The 22408-nt window shown below is 41.2% G+C and overlaps 1 protein-coding gene across 5 annotated transcripts in view; it reads right to left on the bottom strand.

Annotated features, from left to right (window-relative positions):
• msrb3 (methionine sulfoxide reductase B3) overlaps nt 1-22408 on the bottom strand; it is a 117777-nt gene that overhangs the window by 66555 nt on the left and 28814 nt on the right. For all 5 annotated transcript variants that reach the window (XM_078567957.1, XM_078567956.1, XM_078567958.1 and 2 more), the window contains 2 exons: nt 10743-10851; nt 8985-9062 (listed from right to left, as the gene is read on the bottom strand). In XM_078567957.1, the coding sequence (XP_078424083.1) occupies nt 8985-9062; nt 10743-10851 (187 nt within the window). The remainder of the gene's footprint in view (nt 1-8984; nt 9063-10742; nt 10852-22408) is intronic.

Raw genomic sequence — 22408 nt, 5'->3', positions numbered from 1 at the left:
TGCTAATACTACACCCTCCAGAGGGCTCGGATTGAAGTGGGACCCACACACAAGTGAGTGATTGGAAGACGGAGGTCGCGGTTTAGCGGTCATGGGTGGGGGGCGGGGAGGGGAGGGGGATGGAGGGGAAGGAGAGTCAGGAGCAAGGCAGGGGACGGTTCTCAGCTGACTCTACCCCCATCTTCCTGATGTCAGGTCCCTCAATCAGGTACTCAATGTTTTTAAATGAGGGACCCCTGGAAGCCTGCCAGTAAACATGTCAAGGTTTGTTTGTCGTACTCCCTGGAAGACAAGCCCCCTGCCCAGTGGTGGTGGGACGAGGCCCTTAAGTGGGCATTAATTGCCCACTTATGGGCCTCAATTGGCAGCGGCAAAGGCAGGCCATCCACAGGTATTCCTGCCACAGACTTAATTGGGGTGGAGTCGGGAAGGTGATGGGGTCCCTAACTGCCACCCTCCCACTTGATTAAATGCCCTCTGCATCACTAAACTCACCACAGGAGAAGGCATACGTTTGTGTCCTGTTGTCTGTGTTAAATTGCAGCTGCCACAAACTACTTACTTCACTAACCTCTAATCTGCTTTCTCCAACAGCCTTTTTCACAGCCTTCAATGCCTCCTATTTTGGCATTAAGAGCAAGCTTTTGACTCTTATGCCTAATTGATAATGATATTAAATGAAAATCCTTGTTGTACGCCATTATGTTCAAATTTTTCTACAAATTGACTATCCCCAATTCACTTACAATTGCACTTTCAAAATCCCAACAGTTTAGCCTTTGAACCTCTATTCACCACAACATTTCTGCAGCTACTGATTTAATCAACGTCACTCTCAACTCCACCTTCGATGTCTAGTCCCCAATAAAAACATTACTCTCCCTCACCCTCGCTGTTCCCCCAGTACAGCCCTAATCTCTGTTCCCTTAAATCCAAGGGACCTAGATTTAGAAGGATATGGCGGACAACTGGTTTAGTCATCCACTGCCAGAACTGGCTGGACCACTTGAAATACTATTGTGCTCTCACCTGCTAATTATTCCAGCATAATCCTAGAATTCAAAGATAACCCCTGACTTCTTTGCTCCAAACCATCTTCTTAAACTCCTCTCTCATATTCCCTCATGGATATATTTGTCACAAAGATTAACTGGCCCAATCAGCTGCCTCCGCCGAATCCCTCCCTTCCATTAACCCAGCTGGACAAATGTCCTTTAATGTTCCCCACTGCCATAGCCCTGAACTCACATCTTTCTCTAGTTTCTCTCCTGTCTTGCCTCATGCCCTCTTTGAGCTCATCTTGTCCATGTGGTGCACCTCCTGTTCTCTCAATCCTATTCCCCCTAAAATGATCACCCAACTTCCCCTCCTGGCCCCTATGTTAGTCAATACTGCAAATGGTTCTCTCTCTTCAGGCGTTGTCCCTCTCTCCTTTAAATCGGCTGTCATCAACCCTCCCCTCAAACAAAAAAAGCCCTTGACCCCTCTCCATGCAAACTACCATCCCATCTCCAAAATCCCTTTCCTTTTCAAAGTCCTTGAAAATGATGTCACCTCCCAAATCCGTTCCCATCTTTCCAGGAACTCCATGTTTGAATGCCTCCAATCAAGTTTCTGCCCCTGCCACAGTACTGGAACAGCTCTAATTAAACCCGCAATGACAATCCATGTGACTGTGACAAAGGTAAACTTCTCCTCTGCATCCTTCTTTACCTGTATTATGACACAGCCAATGGTGAAGGCTGGGTTGTTCAAATCCCAGAGGGAAACTTGAAACAACTGTCATAACCCATTTTTGTAATTTGTATGTTTTGAGATACAGGCTTTTAATTCAGCAGTAATAAGACCACCAAGTCTCAAGAGGTTTTTATAAAACTAAATTAAACATTTATCAATACAAGAAATTTTGTAAACACATACGTAAGTCTACAAAATTACTACTATACTAATTACAAAAATCCCCTAATTAATCTGACTCTCAGTTACACCCCCATTAAGGCAACAATAAAACTCAGATTTAACAGACCTCTGGCAAAGCACTCCCTGGACAATCACATTCAAAATTAGTTTCTTTGAGCTCTGGGTCCTTGCAGACAGACTTGACGCTTACAGGCTGGAAGCTTCTCACTTAATGGATCTTAAAATGCCTCTCCCTTACACACAATCTCCTTTCTCCTATATACATATCTTTCTCTTTGAATGTAAATTTTCCATTGTATCACTAGGCTTTTAACTTTACCTCTTCTAACAATAACATCCTATCATCCCACCAATTTTACTAGTAAGCTAAAAAAAACCACATTGCTTGGCATCTTCTAGCCACGTGTAAGATTTCACTCACAGTCTTGAATGGTTTCTTTTAACAAATGGGAGTTTACACTTTACCCTCCTTACGGTTATCTAATTAACATCTCAAAATGCCTAGACTAGCTGGCTTTAATCCAATTAAGACACACACATAGACACAGACCCCACTAGAGCTCTATTTTAAAATAATTTCCAATAACATTTTAATATCTTCTTGACACCTGCCTGCAGCCTTTGACATGGTTGACCACACCATCCTCCTCCAACACCTCTCCAGCTGGGTGGGACTGCTCTCACCTGGTTTCATTCTAAATTATGGTAGCTAGAGAATCACTTGAAATGGCTTCGCCTGCTGCTCCCATACCATTACCTCTGATATCCCCCTAGGTTCTATCTTTGGCCTCCAGCCATCATTTAGATGCTGCCCCTCAGCGACATCATTCAAAGGTGCAGCACTGTTTTCACATATGTTTTCGACATCCAGTCCTACCTTACCAACACCTGTACCGACGACACAACTGTTGCCAAATTATTAGACTGCTCATCTGACATCTTGTATTGGATGAGCAGAAATTTCCTCTAATTAAATATTGGAAGACTAAGTCAATTGTCTTCAGTCTCTACTCCAAACTCCATTCCTCTCCCTGGCAACAGTCTGGGATTAAGCCCGTCTGTTCATAACTTTGGTGTCACATTTGATCCTGAGATGAGCTTCTGACCTCATATTCATGCCTTCACAAAGACCACCTATGTCCACCTCCATAATTTCACCGAACTTTGCCCCAGACTCAGCTCATCTGCTGCTGAAACCCTCAGTCATGCCTTCATTGCATCGAGACTCGACTATTCCAATGCACTCCTGGCTGGTCTCCCACATTCTACCCTCCTTAAACTTGAGGTCATCCAAAACTCATCTTCCCATGTCTTAACTCGCAGCAAGTCCCATTCCTCATCACCCCTGTGTTCATTGCCCTTCATTGGATCCCAGTCCACCAACATCTTGAATTTAAAATTCTCATCTTTGTTTTCATATCCCTCCATGGCCTTTCCCTCCCTACCTCTGTATTCCCCTCCAACACCACAACCCTCCGAGATGCCTGTGCTCCTCCAATTCTGGGCTTTTGTGTATTCCCAATTATAATTGCCCACTGATGGCCATGTCTTCATTTGCCAAGGTGCCAACCTCTGGAATTCCCTCCCTACACCTCTCCAACTCTCTACCTCACTTTTGGTTATCTGACCTAATATCTCCTTATGTGGCTCTGTGTCATAATTTGTTTTTTTATGCTCCTGTGAAGCCACTTGGGATGTTTCATTACGTTAAAGGCCTCTATAAATAAGTTACTGTTAAAAGCAAAAGTGATCCTAGCATAGATCCTGAGGCACATCACTACCTAAATCTGATCAACCTGAAAGCATTCACTTAACCTAATTCTCTGCTTCCTGACTCTCTGACATCCCTCTATACATGCATCTCCTCCTCCTCCTTCAGGTACCATGCCCTAAGAGGGCGTTGGCGACCATGGACTTCCATTGGATCAGTCCATGGTTATGCTTGGCAAAGTACTGCAACAGTTTGCCATTGCCTTCTGTAGTTTGGCTAACCAGGAAACTCTCCTGTTCTTACCACCTACCACCTGGAACATTGGAAGGATTTAAATGCTGATAATCAACCTGTTTGGCTATGTTACCTTCCTTGGCCATCAAGTCCGGAAGTGGGACTTGAACCCGGAGCTTCTGGCCCAGAGATAGGGACACTACCACTGCGCCACAAGACCACCTACATGTCTGCATCTACATTCCCTGTAATATTATGCTTCTTAGTTTCCTATGTAGCACCTTGACTAACACCTTCTGAAAATCCATGTATTCAACAACTGTTGTATTCCTTTTATCTATATCCCCTGTAATTTCCTCAAATAAGCACAAGCTGTCCTTTACAAATCGATGCTATCTGTTCTTGATCAGCTTTAGTTCAAAACAAGTTTACCAATGACAAAGATAAGATCAACTAACCCAAATCCTATTTTCAAAAATTATGGTTGCTGCTATTTCCCAAACCCCTCCGTTCTCCTTCAGCATTTTGGTGTGCACTCCATCTCAATCATGTGACTATTCTTTGTTTCGTCCTTTTAACATTTGAATAGAGTTTTCTTTTGAATATGCAACTCTAGTAGCAGATTTACCATAGGTATTCCTAGGGCTGAATCTTCGGCGGGGCCCGCTCACCGAGGCATAAAATGACACGGGGTGACGTTGGGCATGCGTCCCGAAGTCACTGCGCGTCATTTAGATTTTCAGTTCGGCAGGCGTGCAGCCAAAGGCCTGTTAAGGCCATTAATGAACTAATTAAGCCTATTGAGAAAGCTGCCCATCCAACCAGCTCTGTGCCTCAGGGAGATTTCTGCCCCAGCTCAGGGAACCAAACCCCACCACCCCACCTACGCGCACAGGGAGCGCTTAGTGCTTCTGGGCGTGTGTCACGCTGGACAGGCCTTAATTGGCCCACCCACGTAAAATGGCGGCGCAGACCCAATCAGGGGCATTGATCGGGTCCGCGCCCGCCCCCCACAACCCCCCCCACCTCCACGGGGGTAAAATTCTACCCCATGTCTCTCATTTATTGCCCTCTGCAAAATAAAACCTCAGGTAAAATATTTATCAAGTATCTCCGATTTCCTGGCTCTCTAATCAAAAATGGCTACCTTCATCTCTCAGTGGGCCCACAACTTTCCTTGACTACTGTTGCTACTGGAGACAGATTTGCAATGACAAATATTCTGCAATAAATTTTAATCAATTATGGCAAATAATTCCTAGGGCAGCATCTTCAGCTCAGTGAGTGGGGTTGGGGCCCGCTTGCTGAGGCATAAAATGACGCGCGTCATTCAGATTTTCAGTTCAGCGGGCGTGCACCCGAGTCCGGCGCGGGTCCGCCGAACTGTTAAAGGCCTATTAAAGCCAGTTAACTATCAATTAAAATAACAAACTGAGCTGTCCATCCAATCTTAAGGTTGGTGGGCAGGCGAAGAGCCCAAGTGGCCTTCACATTTTTCATGGAACCTCATCCACGGGCAGGATTAGGTTTCATGAAGGGTTTTAAAGGTTTGAAAAATTTTTTAATAAAATTCATAGACATGTCCCAGCTCATGTGACAGTTTCACATGAGGGGACATGTCCTAAAAAATTTTTTCCCCTGTATTAAAATTTATCAAACTTAAACTAATCTCCCTGAGGCAGCTCTATGCTTCAGGGAGATTTTTGCGCTCTTTCGCCACCAGCCCCCACCCCCCCTCCCTCCGATAACACAGGGAGCGCTCAGCGCTTCCAGGTGCGCGTCACACTGGGTGGGCATTAATTGGCCCGCCCTCGTAAAATGGTGGCCCCCAGCCAATCGTGGACGGCGATCGGCTGCGCGCACACCCACGCCTGCTCCCGCACAACACCCTCCCTCCCCGGGCGGGGAGAAAATTCTCCCCCTAATGTTTTCACCTGCGTAGCCATTTCAATCTAATCTCCTCCCCATTTACTTCATTAGAACCTTCTCTTATTCCACGTGACAAGATTCAAGACAATGATTTAAGTTTGTTTTGACCTGTCCTTGGATGGTCATAAGAGGTAGATGGGCTGGCAATGGAAAGAATAATCATAGATAGTTACCTACTTTGAAACAATCTGTAAACACATGGGTCAGGATTTTTCCTATGGTGGGCGGTCTGGGCGGGAGTGGGCACGGAGCAGATCGCCGCCTGCGATCAGGTCCGTGCTGCCATTTTACGTGGGTGGGCCAATTGAGCACGCGCACGAAAGAGCACAGAAATCTCCGAGGCATGGAGTTGCCTCAGGGAGGTTGAATGTATAATGAAATCATGACAGAAATGATTTAAAAATTTATTTAAACATGTTCCCTCAGGTGACTGTGTCACATGAGCGGGCGCATGTTTGTAAATTTATGATAATTTATTCATTTATTCAATAGAAGCTTCAGGAAACCTCGTCCCACCCGTTGATGAGGTTTCCTGAGAAACGTGAAGGCCGCTTGGGCATTTTGCCTGACCGCCAACGTTGAGGTTGGACGGGCAGCGATCTTAACTGCTTTAATTAATTTCCTAATGGTGTTAGTAGACCATTGACATTTTGGCGGGCGTGCAGTCGACTCTGGCGTGCGCCCACCAAACAAAATATCGCGATGGTGCACGATGACCTCAGGACGCACGCCCGACGTCATCACGCGTCATTTTGCGTGTTGGCGTGTCGGTCCCGTCCCCGCATGCCAACCGGAAGATTCTGCCCATCCATTACATAGCATCTAACAGAAATTTGATTTGTTCTCAACCAAATAAACTTTAAAGTAGACATGTTACATATTAAAAAATGGAATGATAATGGGATCGGTTATCTGAAAATCATGATGTGAGGAGTGGAGAAGTTGGGATATTCCAGTCTGAAGACTACTAGAATCTACAGTTTGTCACTCAACATTTGGAACACATAAAACAGCCACCATGATTGGTCTAATGGTTAGGAGAATATCTCTGGAAGTTTATGTATCCAAATTAATTTGAGTTAAATTGGTTTCCTTGTTGCAGTATTAATAGTTAACCAGAAGTGAGTGAGGTAATATTTTTTAAAATTTCATGATGTGAGCACCCATCAGAATTTTGACTGTTTAGGTAACCAAGACTGATTCATGGCCTGCATAATTTTTCAGTTACAAATATCCTGCTAGATCTGGATAGTTTGAAGTATAATGGTGGCTTAGAATAATACCTCAGAATATTGAAAAGAAATCTAATTGAAGATCCCACATGGTGTCACAAATTGCAAACGAGAAGCATGAGCAATGTATAATTAGTGCTGAAATTCCAAAATTATAGCCTTCAAATCACCAGGACAAAATATATAAATCAATTTATTTTAGTTTTGGGTGGTTATGTTGATAGTTAACAATAGTGGCCTTCATAGTGCACGCTCATGTCTATTGCTTGCTGCAGGATTAATAAATATTCATTTAGAAGGACTATAACACAATAATTGCAACTTTACTGAGTTTTGGTCAAAAGTCCATGATTTGGAAACAAGTTAGTATATATGAGCCAAATTATATCATGCACTGTTTCCAGTTTTATGCATAACATCTTAAGTAAATTAAAAAATGTAATTTGTCAAACTTGAGCTTATTCAAAATTCTGCTGGCCGATACCCTAATTCATACCAAGCCCTGTTCACCCATCATCCCTGTGCTCGCTGACCTACACTGGCTCACAGCCAAGCAACGTCTCCATTCTAAAATTCTCATCTTTGTTTTCAAATCCCTCCATGGCCTCACCCCTCTCCATCTCTGTAATATACTCCAGTCCTACAAACCTCTGAGAAAACATTGCTCCTCCAGTTCTGGCCTCTTGTGTGTATCCAATTTTAATTGCTCCGTGGGCAGCAGTGCTTTCAACTCAGCCCTAAACTCTGGAATTGTCTTCTTAAAACCTCTCCACCTCTTCTTCCTACTTTGAGATGCTTCTTCAAACCTAACTCTCTGAGCAAGCTTTTGGTTATCTGTTCTTTATACCTCCTTATGAGGCTCAATGTCAAGTTTTGTTTGAGACAGTCCTGTGAAAGACCTTGGGACAGTTTTGCTAAAAGGTTCCACATAAACGTAGGTTGTTGTTGATCAGACTTTGAATATGCTTTCAAAATTTTAATATTTCAGTGAGTCGCATTTTTTAAAAAAATGTAAGCTGAACAACTACCACTTCTGCAGAAGTCTCAGTCTCAGACTCTACAACTTAAAATAAAAGGTGTAGGATATTTTGTTAGGCTCGTCTGCCATCTCCTTGATTCACGTGCAATAGGTTATCCTGTACAGTGCTATATGTGGTCTGAGAGTGCAAGGAACCTTGCAGAGGTAATCAGTCGTGATGCAGATTACACCCTCAGGGGCTGGAGAGACTGGTTTTCCAATGTATAGGAGGACGATTGACAATAAAAAAATCTTGTCCCCTAAATATAACAAATAAATATGAAGAAAAGCAAAGTACCACCGAGACAATATATCATATCCTTCAAGTCAGAAATATTCAACTCAGAACTAAATTAAAAATGCACCCAATGTATTATTTCATTAATAGATTTGGTCAGCAGAATTGCTAAATACTTGTAAAAAAAATACACTTAGTGCAGCTAAAAGCTAACAATAGCCAAGAGGCAATCATACCATAAACTAAAAACTTCTAAAGCCCATTAAATCCAGATGACCTTCAATATCAACAAAGTTGCTGCGGAACCCTGAATGTTTAAAGGGGTAACAGTGGTAATCTGGACAGAGTTTTATTGTCAATCCACAACATTCCTTTTCAACTGCTCAATACATTTGATGAGTAGAAGGAGCTTTACTATGCTAAACACTGCATCCTGCCATCTGTTTTTGTTTAGCTTTTAAAGTTTATGATAATTTTGGGGTCTTGTAGTTATTTTTTGCTTGCCCCTCCTCCAATGTGTCTTGTTATGGACTTCAGGTCATAAGGATTATAGGCAGCAACTTGGGAACAGGATTGGAGTGCAATAACAAACACCAATGGTTGCATCACATTTTTATAGAATTGTTGTTTAAGTCATTCAGTGCATACTTGGCACAAGAAGTTAATGACGAATGCGCCCGTTATTGACATACATGTACTTACGTAAAAAGGGGAGTCCCACAAACAACACAATTGTAGGTCCCTTTATCTTTGTGCAATGTGTACTCTCCTGTAAAGGCACTGGAAGAGAAAATGTATTGAATCATGTGAATTATAAAGCAACATTATTTAACATGCAATAAAGTGAGTAACTTTACGTTTCTAAAGCTGTGCAATATTTTATTCCTGCCTCCACATCTACACTGGATTTTACAAAACAGGATTTTAAAAAATGACTGATAATCTCTGGGCAATTGTACATGCTGAATCATTCTGTTGGTTCGGTACACAACAGAATGCGATTTGGCTGGAAGCTCAGGCACACAGATTAAGGTCTGCTGCCAAAGCACTTCTGGAGTTTCTAAGCAGATGACTCACATTCAATAAATTCAAACAGTATATTGTGACAGGAAGAAAGCGAAGCCTATTAACTGGGACCCCATGTGTGGTAAAGAGCATTTTGTAGGGCATGAATGGAAACAAGCAGTTACATCATTAATAAATTTGGATTAGAGGTTCTTGAATACGTGTGCCAGGGTCCACTGTATAAACTAGACAAAATAGTTAGCCTTGGCATGTCAACTCGGCGCTGAGATCAGCTGAGAGACTCAACGCTTTCACTAAATACAGCCTTGGAAGAGGGTGAGTATTTCTTTTAAAACAGCACTGAGAGCTTGGTTGCAAGGACTACAGACATGTGAGGGTAGTTATTAAACATTTTTGACATTCCAACTGCAAATGAGCCAATAAATACTTTCTCCACATGTGCTTCAAAAACAGGCTTAATTACGCTACCTTCTTTTGGCAGCCGAACGTCTGAACACACAATGACCACCTTCAAACTGCTCATTGGCAGTGGTCCATTTCCCTCAGTGTTTAGCTTATTCTAGTATCTGGAGAGAGACTTCCAAAGAAATAGTCTGCACTCAGACTACTACTTTGTTGCCTCATGTACTTTAGCAAAGTGAAACAAAGAGACCAAAATAATTCCACAACATTTTGTTATCAATCATATTAGCAAAAGCAATATGCTTAGTTACTTCATCTAATTGACTTATTGCAGTGAAGTGAGAGGTTTAAAATGTGGAAGCTGTTTTAAACATACTAGAAAAGTCATGGAATAGGTTTGGGCATGAAGCCAGCAGTAACCATAAACCGCTGCGTCACAACTGATGAGTGAGAGAATCGTGCAAAATTTGTCCTCTTGCATCACCAGGATGCAAAAGGTGTACTGGGGGGACCAGTCATGCGCCAAACGGCAGCACGATGGTCACATGGAAGATGAAGATCAGCTGGTAAGGACAAGTATTGGGCCGACTGTGAATAAGGGGTGGAGAGAAGATTGTGAGACGGTGAAGCAGTGGCTACAGAGCTCCACTATTTTAATGTGGAGCCATGCGAAGCACTCCTGATCCTTTTAGCTTCACATACCTTTTTGGCGGAAGCCTCCAGTGGTCTCTTTAAAGACTGCAAGTTTGCCTGCTGTTACCTTGAGCAAACTGACTGCAGCCTGCATGCCTTGTCCTGCAGTCAAGTACGATCAAGTATTGGAAAGGGACTTGAATTGCGTGTTAGGCCTTGGATTTGCATAAGTGGGTGCCCTGATTGATTAACCTAACTAAATATGGCATGTTGTACCAACTTGTTGAGGAATGAAAGTGCACAGACCATATTAATCCCTTCAGTATCCGTTTATCACCCGAAACAAAGGCACTGCATGAGGTTTCTAAGGTGTGTCTTGCTCACTCCATCCAGTCATACCTCTCTGTCCCCTTTTCCTGAGTCACATGGTACTGCTGGGCTGTCAAACGCTTCCTCAGTTCGTGCTCTGGGAAGACCACCTTGCAGCTCTTTTTATCCCTACATGAACCTGGAAAGAGAGGATATGGGAGAAGAAGCTCTTTAGGTTAAAACCTGAATAATTACTTTGGCTGACGGCCAAAGCATAGCTTCTGCATTCATTTGCCAATCGCCAAACTAGTCTCTGATGCAATGCTGAATTCAGTTAAACATAGCTGATTACTTCTTTAATTCCAAGTTAAGAATACTGCAAAAGAGCCAGGTGATTCCAGTGGAGCAGTGACAATGTGTTGCAGCCAAAAGCTTTTATTGCGTGTACATGATCACGCTTAATATTATACTGATAGTGGAAACTATTGATTTCACACTGAAATTAAAGTGTGGAGTTCACTCAAGTTGAAAACTGGCTATTTTAACCTTCTTGTTATGAAACCACCGTACGCAAGTGCCTCTTGGTCCCTGAAGATACTGATACAAACTAATGAGTTCAAAGTGCAATGGCGAGGCGAGATGAAATGGATGTAATGGTACCATTTCAGCCTTCAGAATCCCTATGAAATTTAAGACAGAAATGAGTTACCAGTGTCATGTGACATCATCTGTCAGCATCTTGCCGGTTCTCCCTTTGAGTGAATTTGAAAAAACTTCACAAAACTGGCCTTTCCTGGGCAAGACAATTTCTCAATTGATTGTAATGTAAATGGATAAATGTAAATTGTCCAACTTGGATAATTAAACAGCTGTAACCGCATTTAAAAAACCAGCGAGACATTCCTTGAGCATTAAGATACTTCAAGTTTCAAGTGACTTCAAATAATGTTGCTCAAATACATTCCAAATCTTGTAAACTCAACAGCTCAATGGGCAAATGACATTTGTACTTTCAAGTCAATGAGCAAACGATACCCTATGCAGAACAATGCCAATTATGGTAATGACAAATGCTTTGTCAATTTAAAATACTCCCACTGAAAAATATAAGTTTATCAAAATGCAATCCAAATATGTAAAAATGGGGGATTAAAAATTAGTGATTCAAGTGTCAAATAGATGAGTTACTTCTTTAAGAATTAATCACTCTTCATAATTTTAACAAGACTACATGGCAGAAAAGAAGAAAAAAGATGCTTTAAAACATGAGCCATTTTAAATAATAGTACCTTGCATGATTTCGCTGTTTTGCCATAATGGTACCTACCCCGGCGCTGTGTCCGCTCAACAATTTTGTACCTCAGTTAACAGCTACAAGATGCTCTTTTCTCACCAGCTAATTTTTTTTCCAGTAGTTTGTAATGTGTTTTAAATTTCCCTTAGATGTTATTGAGTTCACTATACCTCGCTCCCACTTCACCGCTTCTCACAATCACTTGGCAAGTAGGGAAACTTTGTGCCATTGCCGAAATAATCGCACTCTATGCAAAAGTAACAATATAATCCTCTTCCATTTCGTGTGATGGCAACAACAGCTCATGCCCTTGCAAAATCAAGGGCTATCCAATTAAGTCTGCCACAGTTATCAATGAAGCAGGAACATAATCTAACAAACTGCATATTTCTCGCACCTTTAATCTAGGAAAATGTCCCAAGGCACGCTATGGAGGTTCAGATGAGCCAAGGAAGAATCTGAGCTGTCATTCCTCATTTTTTCCAAGTCCCCCCCCCATACTAAAATCCTTTCAACACATGCAAAACATCAAAATTCTTTCATTTTATCTGTGGCTCAAGTTATTCTGGGAATATTACAGACCTTGGCCAATGATACTTTTGAGCTGTCTTCTAAGGGCTAACATAAAACAAAAAAGATTGGCTTGCTTCCAAATGTGCAATTCTTGTAGAAGAGTGTGCAATCTCTGAATAATGGAAGGTTTAACCAAAATCTAGAGTTCACCCAGTGGGAAATTACACGCGCAGTCTATTGCATAATCACTCAGCGAAAACAGTATGTTGGAATACAAATGTGCTGAGTTATTCAGCCACCCTTGCAGACAGAATGATATGCAGACAGGTTGAAAAGAGTAGTTTAGTCATGACTGTATTCCAATTTCAATGACTAGTACTGGAACTAAAAGCCACTGGAGAGGTTTTTCCTCCAGGCATCTTCTCCCTATTGTTTTTCTTATCCTGATTGGCCATTCTTCATGACAATAGCATTGTCAGGGTACTTATCCATGGGGCATCAAGAGGTGGGTCTACTTCTGTGCCCATCCAACCCACCACACGATTTCGAATTGGGTTACTGGATAGCAGGAGAAACACTGGTTGAATTTTGCCCTGCCTGGCCCAAACAGTTCATGTTAACTGTAGCAGTCAGGTTTGTTTTTGCAAACAAAAAGGATTATCGAATGCCACGGCGTAAATCAATACAAGCACTCATATCCAGAGGTGGAAACCTTCATACTACTGTTAAGAAAACATAATTTAGAACATTAACATTATACCAACTGGAGCTATTTTTAGAAGTACAATCCCAGCTTTATCAAATTCTTATTGAAACAGTCAGCCTTAATCTTGTAATTTAAATGCAATTAACAGCATTATTTCTATAATTAATTGAATTAATTTTTAATGCTTTATTACATAAAATGCATGTTGCATAAACAGACCATTCAAGGAAAACTGTGGAATACAGAACTGCTTCAATTAAAGTGTCCTTTAAAAACTAATTTGTGCCTTACCACTTCTAAATTGTTAGACCTTCCTTATTTGTGAAGTAAACAATGCATTGTTATCCTTAATTTAAATTGATGTAAATCATCAGAATATGTTTAGTCAAACATATTTGCTTAGATTTTCATTTGTTCTAGAAACAAATTTATAAAGATAGCACAAGTAGAAATTCTAAGACACAAAGTAAAACTGTTAATTTAAAAAAATTTGTTTTTTTATAATTTAAGCCAATTCTCTATTCCCCACACCACCCCCCCTTCTTGACATTTTCCACAGCCATCAGCTACTAGAAGGTATAGGATAAAGCCCTAAATCTTTGGTCAACGGTGCCTCCTTCCCTATGGAGTGAGGCCCCAGTTTGTACATGGTGGCACCATGCCTCCCCCTCCCCACTCTAGGTATATGACTGTGAACAGTTGTTGAGCAAAGTAGGAATAATTAATCCTGTGCCTCATCATTACATAGCACCACACACATAATGTTCAAACATATTAACCTATTTAAAATTTCAATTCAAAACAAATGCAAAATAACGAAGACTCACAGAGCCAAAAATTTGTCTGGGCCAGTTTCCAGTCCAGACCCAGTGCTGCAGATGTAGCTGTGTCCCAACCAAGAGCTTGGTCCTCAGGCTTAATGAACATATTCAGGTGAGCTGCCAGCACACATCATAATTCCACAGGCAGCTTGCTCCATGTAAGATATCAACGTCAAGCCTCCTGCCTCACTGGCAGGAGCCCTCAAAGTCACGGAGAGGGGTTGGAGTGGGCAACTGTGGGGTGGTAACAGTGAAGCTTTTCCATTTGATGAAGCACTCCTGGCTCTACTGGAAGTTTTTTTTTTTAGTTTAATTAAAATCTGAAACTCATCTCTGGCTTCTGACCATGGGATCCTTTGAAGAATGTTGTGATGCCTGCCTTGCTCATTGCTAATTTCCATAAAGTATCTTTCAACATATATTAGGTCTTTAATTAATCAGGACACCCAAAATAAATGGGCTCAAAACAAATTTAGCAATGAGACCCCAAAAAGCGGGTGCAATGCATATCAATTTCTACTCACATTAATATGTTGGGAAGTTCAGACCACCTCTAATATTATCAAAATGGAAATCTCAGTTTGAAACACTCTTGGAAATTATTTTCCTCAATAATTTTCTCAACTCCCCTCCTGATGGATCGTGTCCCAAGGGGGCTGGGCATCCCCAGGCACTTTGTGTAACATGGTCAGTATTCTTAAAAATCTCTCTTCTTCTAATTCTAACCTCTTGTGCACCCCCAATTTTAATTGCTCAACCATTGGTTACCTTGCCTTTAGTTGCCTAGGCCCAAGCTCTGGAAAACCCCCCTATATCTTTCCATCTCTCTACTTTCCTTCTTTAAGACCTCAGTAAAACCTACCTCTTTGACCAAGTTTTTGATCATTTGACCTAATATCACCTTACGTGGCTCGGTGTCATACTTTGTTTTATGATGCTCCTTGGGACAATTACAAGGCGTTATATATATCTAAGTTGTTGTTGATTTCCCCCACTTCTTGCACCTTGTTCATCTCTCTTTCCCCACATCCCCTGTAAAGCATCTTAGGACATTAACAATGCTGTGTGAGTGAAGGTTGTTATTCATGTACAAAACATCTGATGGCTCACTGATAGCATTCTTTCTGATGTATCAAATATTTGTAGGCTGATGTCACACGAATACAAAATATAGACTGAGACTTCAATCTAATACTGACCTCTTGGGAATACTGCAACGTTGGAGGTTTGTTTAGGTGGATCTAAAAAGGTTCAGTGGGACTATCTGAAGAGTAGAGAAGTTCTCCAATGTTTGCCAACGTTTGTCCATCTATTGCCACCAAAATATATATGAATTGGTCATTTAACTTATTTGCTGTTTGTGGGGCCCTATTGTGTGAAATTCAATGTCTCATTTGCAAAGAAAATAATAGGTAACAGATTTCAAAATGATTCACTTTAGAGTGTCTTGAGGATGTGAAAAGATTCTCATGTAAATTCAAACTCTTTCATTCAAATCCTTATAAGTTTTTGACAGTTTACAGAGATATCAAAACAAATACACTGTTTAAAATTGTGGAATAGTCGAGCAACTTGCACTGAACTATTTGAGTCAGATGGTTTCAAAGGTTCAGAATTCTGTTTTAGTTTAAAAATACAGCCAAAGTACTGAAAGAAATATATTAACATGATTCACATTATTTATTAGGAAGCAAAGTTTATGGATACTTAGACCTTGGAAAGCGGGTGGAGAAAGGGGCCACAGATTTAAACTGGGAATTAAAGACTTTAGTCACCCAAAAAGACTCAGAACTTGTCCGTACACTTTACTAATGTATTGACTCAGGGAAATTTAATTGCAATCTACCAAATAATGAAGGGACTAGTTTGGGTTAACGTGGGCCAATTATTTCACCTGGATATATTAAGGAGGGTCAAAGTCATGTTTACAAATTTAACAAGGGCACAATGAGTTTTGATGCGAGATGGTTCTTTCCCCCCAAAAATGGTGTACCTTTGGAACAGATTCTCTGTTCAAATGCTGAATCATTGGATTTCTTAAAAGAGAGAGAGGGGGAGCGCGAGAGAGAGAGGGGGAGCGCGAGAGAGAGAGGGGGAGCGCGAGAGAGAGAGGGGGAGCGCGAGAGAGGGAGAGCGCGAGAGAGAGAGGGAGAGCGCGAGAGAGAGAGGGAGCGCGAGAGAGAGAGGGAGCGCGAGAGGGAGAGCGCGAGAGGGAGAGGGGGAGCGCGAGAGGGGGAGCGCGAGAGGGAGAGGGGGAGCGCGAGAGAGAGGGGGAGCGCGAGAGAGAGAGGGGGAGCGCGAGAGAGAGAGGGGGAGCGCGAGAGAGAGAGGGGGAGCGCGAGAGAGAGAGGGGGAGCGCGAGAGAGAGAGGGGGAGCGCGAGAGAGAGAGGGGGATCGCAAGAGAGAGAGGGGGAGCGCGAGAGAGGGGGAGCGCGAGAGAGAGAGGGGGAGCGCGAGAGAGGGGGAGCGCGAGAGAGAGAGGGGGAGCGCGAGAGAGAGAGGGGGAGCGCGAGAGAGAGAGGGGGAGCGCGAGAGAGAGAGGGGGAGCGCGAGAGAGAGAGGGGGAGCGCGAGAGAGGGGGAGCGCAAGAGAGGGGGAGCGCGAGAGAGGGGGAGCGCGAGAGAGAGAGAGGGGGAGCGCGAGAGAGGGGGAGCGCGAGAGAGAGAGGGGGAGCGCGAGAGAGAGAGGGGGAGCGCGAGAGAGAGAGGGGGAGCGCGAGAGAGAGAGGGGGAGCTCGAGAGAGAGGGGAGCATGAGAGAGAGAGAGGGGGAGCGCGAGAGAGAGAGGGGGAGCGCGAGAGAGAGAGGGGGGAGCGCGAGAGAGAGGGGGAGCGCGAGAGAGGGGGAGCGCAAGAGAGAGAGGGGGAGCGCGAGAGAGAGAGGGGGAGCGCGAGAGAGAGGGGGAGCGCGAGAGAGAGGGGGAGCGCGAGAGAGAGGGGGAGCGCGAGAGAGAGGGGGAGCGCGAGAGAGAGGGGGAGCGCGAGAGAAGGGGGGAGCGCAAGAGAGAGGGGGAGCGCGAGAGAGAGGGGGAGCGCGAGAGAGAGGGGGAATGCGAGAGAGGGGGAGCGCGAGAGAGAGAGGGGGAGCGCGAGAGAGGGTGAGCGCGAGAGAGGGTGAGCGCGAGAAAGGGGGAGCGCGAGAGAGGGGGAGCGCGAGAGAGAGGCGGAGCGCGAGACCGGTTTTTGGCTGGGTCAGAGATCATCTAGTTGAGAGATGGATACACTATAATCTAAATCAGAGCCAATGCGATCTCCTGGATTAGTTTTGATCACCTAAAGGGTCAGGGAGGGACTTCTTAGACTTTTTTCCCCCTGTTGGCCTTGGTTTTAAATCTGGTTTTTCACTTCTCTGAGGCTTACATGGCTCTGTGGGTAGGAAGTGTAAATATCAAGATGTACAAGTCATTATACTGGAATGGGATAGACTAAATGGATTAATTAATCTTTGCCTGACTATATTTTCCAATGCTAACAAGATAAAATGAATTGTGAAATGCATTACCTGTTGGTTTAACTACCCTGAAGAAACAAGTGCATTTAATTATAACTCTATCATAATTAAATATTGCGCCTCTTCAAAAACATACCAAATTTTGATTAATCCGATGAGCATTCTTGGCTTAGAAAAATAATTGATAAACAAAAAATTAGTGTAGGTATTGCTTAAAAATAATGTTTTTTGTGTGGAGTTGTAATCTCATGATCTTTTCAACAGTAGAGCTGTACAAGCTGTTTCTGGCACTATTAGTGGGATAATTTCTCCTAGAGCAGTGCTCCAACATTTGAAGGTGAACCAAAAAGTTACTTGGCTACATATGAACCGACATGTCAATCTACAGCTTTCTTCATATTTTGAGACAAAAGCCAACTTTTTCTGTGTGGATTCCAAATAGATCAGGGGGACCAGGAGACAGAAATAAGCAAGCAGGAGTTCAGCTTCCTTTTAAAATGAAATGTGGCATAAATAAGTAGGATAAGGCATGTTCAAAGTAACAAAATAGGAAACAGAAAAATGCAGAACAAAGAATAAGGGAAAATGGTTGGATGAGTGTAAATTTTTGTATTTGTTTTCACTTTAAATTTTATGCACGTTTTAATAACATACTGTTACAGACTTCACCTCATTGATACATTTGTGTAATTAATAAGGCTTAAGTTATTAAATTGTACTGTACATGAACTTAGCAATGAAAAACCTTAATTTGTAATATTGGAATGTTTTTAAGAATCTTTAAGTTGACATCTCTTAAAGTGCCAAAATACTGTAATGTAGCTTTAAGAGAACATGTAGAGTTATAGCTGGGGTACGTTTGCACATTTGGGCTCCTGTGAGTCTAACATTAGCAGTAAACAGAAGACAAAACAGGGATAAAAACAAAAAAGATGCTGATTGGTTTGAAGGATGGCCTGATGACCAGAACAGTAAATATAGGCTACAAATTAAGTTTAGTTTGATGTAGGGAAGCCAGAATCACTCTTCCCATTGGTCAAGAATTGCAAATATTTGGTCAGAAATGATTAGCTGTGTTGACACAGGTGTACAACTTGGGTTGAACGTTGCAAAGGCTACATGCAAAAAGGGTATAAAATAGGGAAGTATCACTAGGGTCTTTGCACTTGCCAGGGGATAGCATTCGTCTCAGGGCACTTACTAAAAGGGCTTTTGTCAGGAGAGAAAGTTAAGAGTTATGAGTAGGCCACTTGGTGGAAATTAGCATCTGCATAAGACATGCCAGTTGATGGGTAATTGTCATAGGTTGGGGGTTGCCGTACAAGAATTCAGAGGTAACTAAATTGTCATAGACCAGGGATTACCGTAAGAATCCAGAAATTACTAACTTAATTATCACTGGGTTGTAGATTGCCATGAGAATACAGATCAATATTATAATCCAGTATTAGGGCTAAAATAATTGCCTCACGAAAAAGTTTATAGTCCTTATCAAGATGCTGCTTTTAGCTTGAAAGGGAGAAAGAAATGCATTCAGGAAGTAGCTGTGAAACATGCAGCTACAGCAGTCAAGGTAGACTGGGAAATTAGAGTTGAAGTCTTGAAGCTGCAGAAGTGGTTTTGCATGTATGCTAGAGTTAAGTTGACTCAGTTAAATCTTGAAGAACGTCGTGAGTCAAGAGACCAGGTACAAGGAACCAAAAAGATGATCCCAGAAATCCTGGGATCCACAGGAAAGACTGAGTATCGTGCCATGTCTTGACAAGTGGAATGTTAAGTTTTAATCTTTGTTGTCCAATAAACCTTGTTAGTTTGCATTCTAAATTAATGATTGTCCTTTTTTGCCAATAGGGTTATTGCCCAACAAGAATTTTCCTACTCTGGGGTTTAGTACAGAGTCCAAATCACTACAATACCATTGTTAGAAGAATAAAGCTACAAATAAAGTTGATTTTTTTAAATGGCCATCTCAGACAGCCAGAAATTCTGTGGGCTTGCCAGGATTCCATGGCTAGTATGTGAGTAGCAGCATTCATCATTTAAGCATTGTAGGATTACATAATTAATGAATTAAGATTACATCCTTTTTAAAGGCTGTTCCTTCTTATCTGATAATTAGAACGTACCATGTTTTAGAAAAGATAACACATTGAAAATATAACACATCCACACAAGTTTCTACTACATAATGAATATCAGGTTCATTAGCCCAATCATTTGAGCAAGCCTACCACTCTGGCACTTTTTATCTAGTTGAATTTATTTTCTACACAGCAGTCTGATATTTTATTGATTGTATCTACTACAGTATACTAGTAATCACTCATGGTATTGTAAAGAACTGTTCAATCCAGCAGCAAAATCATTTTTCTTACTTCCAACTTTGGATATTTGTAAAGCTGATAATATACAATTTTAATCCATCCTAGTTTATTGTATACAAGACAGAATAAGGCTGTAAACATCTGACAGATAATCACAGGCTTGCACTTCATCTATTACTCAAATACATTAGCCTATTAACAGCCAACGGTTACGTCCCACAAAGTAATCTAATGAAAATGATTTGCTGAATAGATAAGTGGGTACTAAACCATATTCATCAATGCAAACCTAGATTTGATTCCTTAGCTGTGCTAAATTACTTTACCTCAGCAAGGGTGCAGAGGATGTTTCAATTGGTCTCAACATCCATGAGCAAAATAATGGGAAAAGAAAGCCAGATTTCCTACTCCTGTAGCTGGTGATAGCCAGCTAAAGTACATTTATATTGTTAATCGGAATCGAGCTCAGCTCTGGCAACCACTACAGTCAAATAGCCTGCCAATATTTATGGTTCATGCTCACACATGAAGAATATCACTTTGGTGTGATACTAGAGGGCCAACCCAGCCAATGAATTATACCCAAGCTTTAAATCCTGCCTTCTGGAAAAGAAGGTAGCCAGGAGAAAAATTAGAAAGTAAACTCAAGAGAGAATAGGTTCAATCTTTCCTCTCAATATTATTTTACTAATAGTTTAACATATACAAAACTGTCTCACAGGCAGTTTGTACAAAATTAGTCTCAGAGATACTTTCTTAAAAAAGGGAAAGGCATAAAAGTAAAACAGTGACAAATAATATATTTGTTACTGGGAAATGTGTACTTTATATAAAAAGGCCAATTGTGCACACAAACTACAAGGACCAGAGTTGCCCATCTGTATGTCATTTACCACAAGAGAAGCAACTGCAGGTTTAAATTACATGGTATTGGATTGCAATTTCCTAACATTGAATGCTTTTCAACTTTTACCTTGAGTCATTACTACAAAGTATTCATAAAAACAGCTCCAAACAGAGATACTGGCAATTCATTTAAGGAATGTTTTTTTTCTTACTTTTGTTTTATGTAATAATCACATTGTTTTAGTATTCTCTAAGCATTTAAGCATTTATTGGTAAGATCAGCTCTTTTTTTGCCCAAGTTTTATTTTTGGAGTTGAATCCATTACAGCATCATTGGAAAATATAGGTTTTTAATTCGCTGTAATTTTGCACAGTCAACTGCTTTCAATGAGAATATTTGAAATATAATTATTCTCCCATTCTCATTAACTGTGTGGTAGAATTTCATTCTAATGACAGGCTTCGAAAGAGCACTGCTGTATTCCTTTGTTAGCTTCAGTCTTATTTCGAAGGGATAAAGATTTCACTCCTGCTTTCTTTGTTAGTCTTACAAGAACCGTTAAATCAGTATTCACACAATTTGCTATTGCTTCATGTCATATCCTACAAATTATTTGGTTTTGGTAAATATATAAAACATCAGTTTCTAATTAGCAGAATTTCTTCTACACTTAGCATTTTCAACTTTAAATACACATACAGTTTTCTACTAGGTATACTGCTTTTCAACTGACTGTACAAGAATGAATCGGATTGTTCAAAAGAATCCAATTAGCCTTACTAGGTTAAGTTTTTTGTTAGCTTCATGTACATATTTTTTTCTTACAAAAAAAAACTTGCAGATAGGTAAGCCCTCTTTCTTTTTAATATGGAGCAATAACTCATTGTCAAAATATTCCATTATGTCTGTTAATATCAGTTTCTTGTAAGGAATACTCAGAAGTTCCATCCTGCTAATTTACCAGACTTAGAGAAATTGAAAACCTATTTTTGGGGGGCAGGGGAGTGGGAGTGGGAGGAGGGCAAAGAAAAAACAGGCCATTTGGGTTATATAAAGAAAAACAGACCTTGCTATTTTAACAACATTGCTGCTTTAGTCACAGTGTAACATAAACATTTGAAACTGTCTAGAATTAAATCAGAATACAACCTTCTAAATGTTTTTGACCTAACTAAAGTCGTTTAGTTGTATGTCCACATATAGATAAAGATGTTTTTTTGTGCTGATGTTCAAGTATTTTTACATATTTTCATAAATAAGAAGCAGATTACCTTGTCAATCATCTAAAGCCCATTTCCTCTCTATTCATTCCTACAGTACTGGGTCAATAACAAGGTTAACCAAGGTTTCCCCCCCTTAATTAGTAAAATACTGACAAAATTTGATTTTATTTGAGCATTGAAGTTTGTTGTCTGAGCACTGGAATAATTATGTTAAACAGCTTTGAAACCATTATTTGAAACGATAACATTTTATAAGGAATCAAGAATACAAAACCAACCAAATTGTTCCAGTTTTAAGAAAATTCTACCTCCCCAAATGCATGGTTTTGTTGGTTGCAAGGTGCAAAGGGAATGCAGAGGCAAAGGTGTCCTTGATGAGTATAAAGGATAAGATAAAATTAGATATTCAAGTAAAAAGTTGTTTTTTTTTCAAAACTCTAGTAAAATAAAACTTACTTCTTAACAGTGAGCTTGGTATTGACCACTCAAAAAGGATAACGGGACCAGAACTTCAGAGGAATGGCAATCCACTCCTTTTTATTTAACTTAGTCGGGAGCTGTACATTTCTCGAACAACC

The sequence above is a fragment of the Cetorhinus maximus genome, chromosome 22 (genome assembly GCF_964194155.1).
Source record: "Cetorhinus maximus chromosome 22, sCetMax3.hap1.1, whole genome shotgun sequence".
Lineage (NCBI taxonomy): Eukaryota > Metazoa > Chordata > Chondrichthyes > Lamniformes > Cetorhinidae > Cetorhinus > Cetorhinus maximus.
The sequence above is the reverse complement of the archived record's forward strand: the minus strand, read 5'-3'. Positions and strand labels throughout refer to the sequence as shown.